Source organism: Sinocyclocheilus grahami, unplaced genomic scaffold, assembly GCF_001515645.1.
Source record: "Sinocyclocheilus grahami isolate Dianchi unplaced genomic scaffold, SAMN03320097.WGS_v1.1 scaffold2065.1, whole genome shotgun sequence".
Lineage (NCBI taxonomy): Eukaryota > Metazoa > Chordata > Actinopteri > Cypriniformes > Cyprinidae > Sinocyclocheilus > Sinocyclocheilus grahami.
Window position 1 is genome coordinate 68,689 of NW_015507244.1, and position 2,531 is coordinate 71,219.

Sequence of the window (2,531 nt, forward strand, 5' to 3'; positions counted from 1 at the left end):
AAGATTAAGAATAGGACACAGTAATTTAAATAGTACATTACACATTATAGGGAAGCATCCTACTGGTTTCTGTGAATATTGTCAGACATTAGAAACCATAGAACATGTTCTTTTAAGTTGCAGAAGGTATGAAGGTCAGAGGAGAAATATGATGAAGAATTAAGAAGAGATGGGTTGGCAGGGACAGGTATTGAAGATATACTGCAAAGTGGGGTGATTAGACAAAGCAGGAAAAATATTTGTAATTTCTTAAGTAGAACGGAGTTGATGAGGAAAGTATGATTGTGGAAAACAAGCTGGAGGACATACACTGGAATAACATCGCAGGAGAATAATCCAGAAGGTGGCGGTAATGCAACGCTCTTGGATGCAAGCCGCCGTTAAACCTCGAAGAAGAAGAAGAAGAAGAAGAAGAAGAAGATACTTTCAGTTTTGTTTTTAGTCATACCTCTCTCAGCAGTGGTTTACGAAATGTAGACAGCCAGAATGTAAAACTCGTACAGAACTTTTACAATGTAAGTTTTTTTTTATTCTTTTAAATATAAAGCTTGTATGTTTTTGTGTTATTATACAAATAGTTGTGTTTATTTGTGGAAACGGGTTGACTTGCTAATGATGCTAATGATGCTAATGATGCTAATGTTGCTAATGATGCTAATGTTGCTAATGATGCTAATGATGCTAATGATGCTGATGAAATGAGCGAACATGTTATGCTGCCGCTGAAGATTATGATGATGGGTTTTATTAGTGGGGTTATTAATGTAATTATTAAATAGTTCTACATTGATTACTCAATGCAATCAAATGATTTCTACGTTGATGTGTGGATTGTTTGGTAGCAGGTTACTCTACAACTGTCTGTTTGTGTCCATTGGGCTTTTGGGTTTGACGGATCATGTTGACTCAGATAATAACTGATAATATTTATAAAACCAAAGATTCAGATTATAGTTTGATCTTTTTGTTATTAGACATTTTTATCATGTAAGATCCACGTTAAATCTTTAAATAAAACTAAAACTGAAGGTTTGTAGTTGCTGTATTGTGGTCAGCTCTGTAATATTTGTCCACTCAGCAGTATTTTATGGCTGTATTAATGTGTTAGTGATGTGTGTCTGTATCTGTCTCATAACAGCTCTTATTCTCATCAGGTTCAGATACTTGAATCTTCTGCTGCTGCTGTTTTGTCTCGTCTATCACAGCGGTCAGTGTCATTTATGTTTATAAACTCTATTTATTCTTGGTTTTCAGTGTCAGCTAGAGTTATTGGTGGACATTTTCACTGGTTTACCTATGCAGTTTGTTCCAGTTAATTTATTAATAAACATCCCAGGTAGCCAAAACTGTTTGGCCCAAAAATGGCCCAGATCCGGCAGGCCAGAAGAAATAACTCAGCCCGGCTGCAGTTGCCAGACTCAGCATGGACATGGGATGAATGATGCCCCAGAATCGGCCAAAATACACTGGCCCGAGTCCGACGAGAAATGAAACACTTAGCCAGTACTGGCCCGAGTCTGGGTACTGAAACTGGGCCGACACCACCAGCACTGGGCCACAATCACACCGACGAGTGGCCCAATGCTGGTGGTGTCGACTCAGTTTAAGTATACTTACACTTACTCATACAGAATTACAACTTCTAAAGAATGTGTATTAAAGACTCCTTCCAGTTTTGATATAAAACCAGAGCTTTGAATAATTCGTTTTTCCACAAAATTACAGTTACCTTAAAATCCGTAAGATGGCATCTACTTCCAACTAAAATAAAATGCTTATTTTACAGTGTCCTTGTTACGCCTACACATACTTATGCCAACTAAATATGTCACCTTTACAAAGCTTAAGGGTTTGGCCCTTACACCATTTCTTTTCATGGCATCCCCACCTACTACCCCATGAATTACCCCAGAGCATCCATATGTGCTCACAATGACAATATGAGTGATATTAGAATTTATCTGAAAAAAAGAATAAAAAAAACTCCTGGAGCTTCCTCAAGTAAGCATACCCTAAAAGAGGGACAGATTGACAGAAAGAGAGACAAACAGGGGAGAAGACAATGACACGTGTGGTTACCCAGTTGACTAAATTAACTCTCATTAGAATATTTTATAAAAACATTAATTACTGAGAATAGACAGAAACACATTTTTCATTACTGATACTTTCTATTGAATGAATATTATACTGTCTGTATTTGCAGAAAACACATCTAAACCTGTGTCAGGAGAAAAGGGAGGAAACGTCACACTAACATGTGAATTTAAGGCCATTAAAATTGTTCACATTGAATTAAACAGTCGGTCAGAAGACATAGATGTGTGTCAGGATGAAGAATGTAGTGGACGAGTGTTTAAAGAAGGAAACTGTGACGTCGTCATCAAGAATCTGAGCTTCAGTGACGCTGGGAAATATATTTTGAGAGTCTATTACACTAATGATCAGACAGAGCTGGAGCGACTAATCAGGACGTACCAGCTTCATATTCATGGTAAAGACAAAACTGATCAAACATCAGCATCTGCTTT

The 2,531-nt window shown here is 37.3% G+C and overlaps 1 protein-coding gene across 1 annotated transcript in view; it reads left to right on the forward strand.

Moving 5' to 3' along the window:
* The first annotated feature begins 407 nt into the window (after positions 1-407).
* LOC107573906 (uncharacterized) overlaps positions 408-2,531 on the forward strand; it is a 69,493-nt gene continuing 67,369 nt past the window's right edge. Inside the window, exons 1-3 of the mRNA XM_016260364.1 lie at positions 408-515; positions 1,155-1,207; positions 2,207-2,494. Coding sequence (XP_016115850.1) covers positions 514-515; positions 1,155-1,207; positions 2,207-2,494 — 343 coding nt within the window. The 5' untranslated portion in view covers positions 408-513. The remainder of the gene's footprint in view (positions 516-1,154; positions 1,208-2,206; positions 2,495-2,531) is intronic.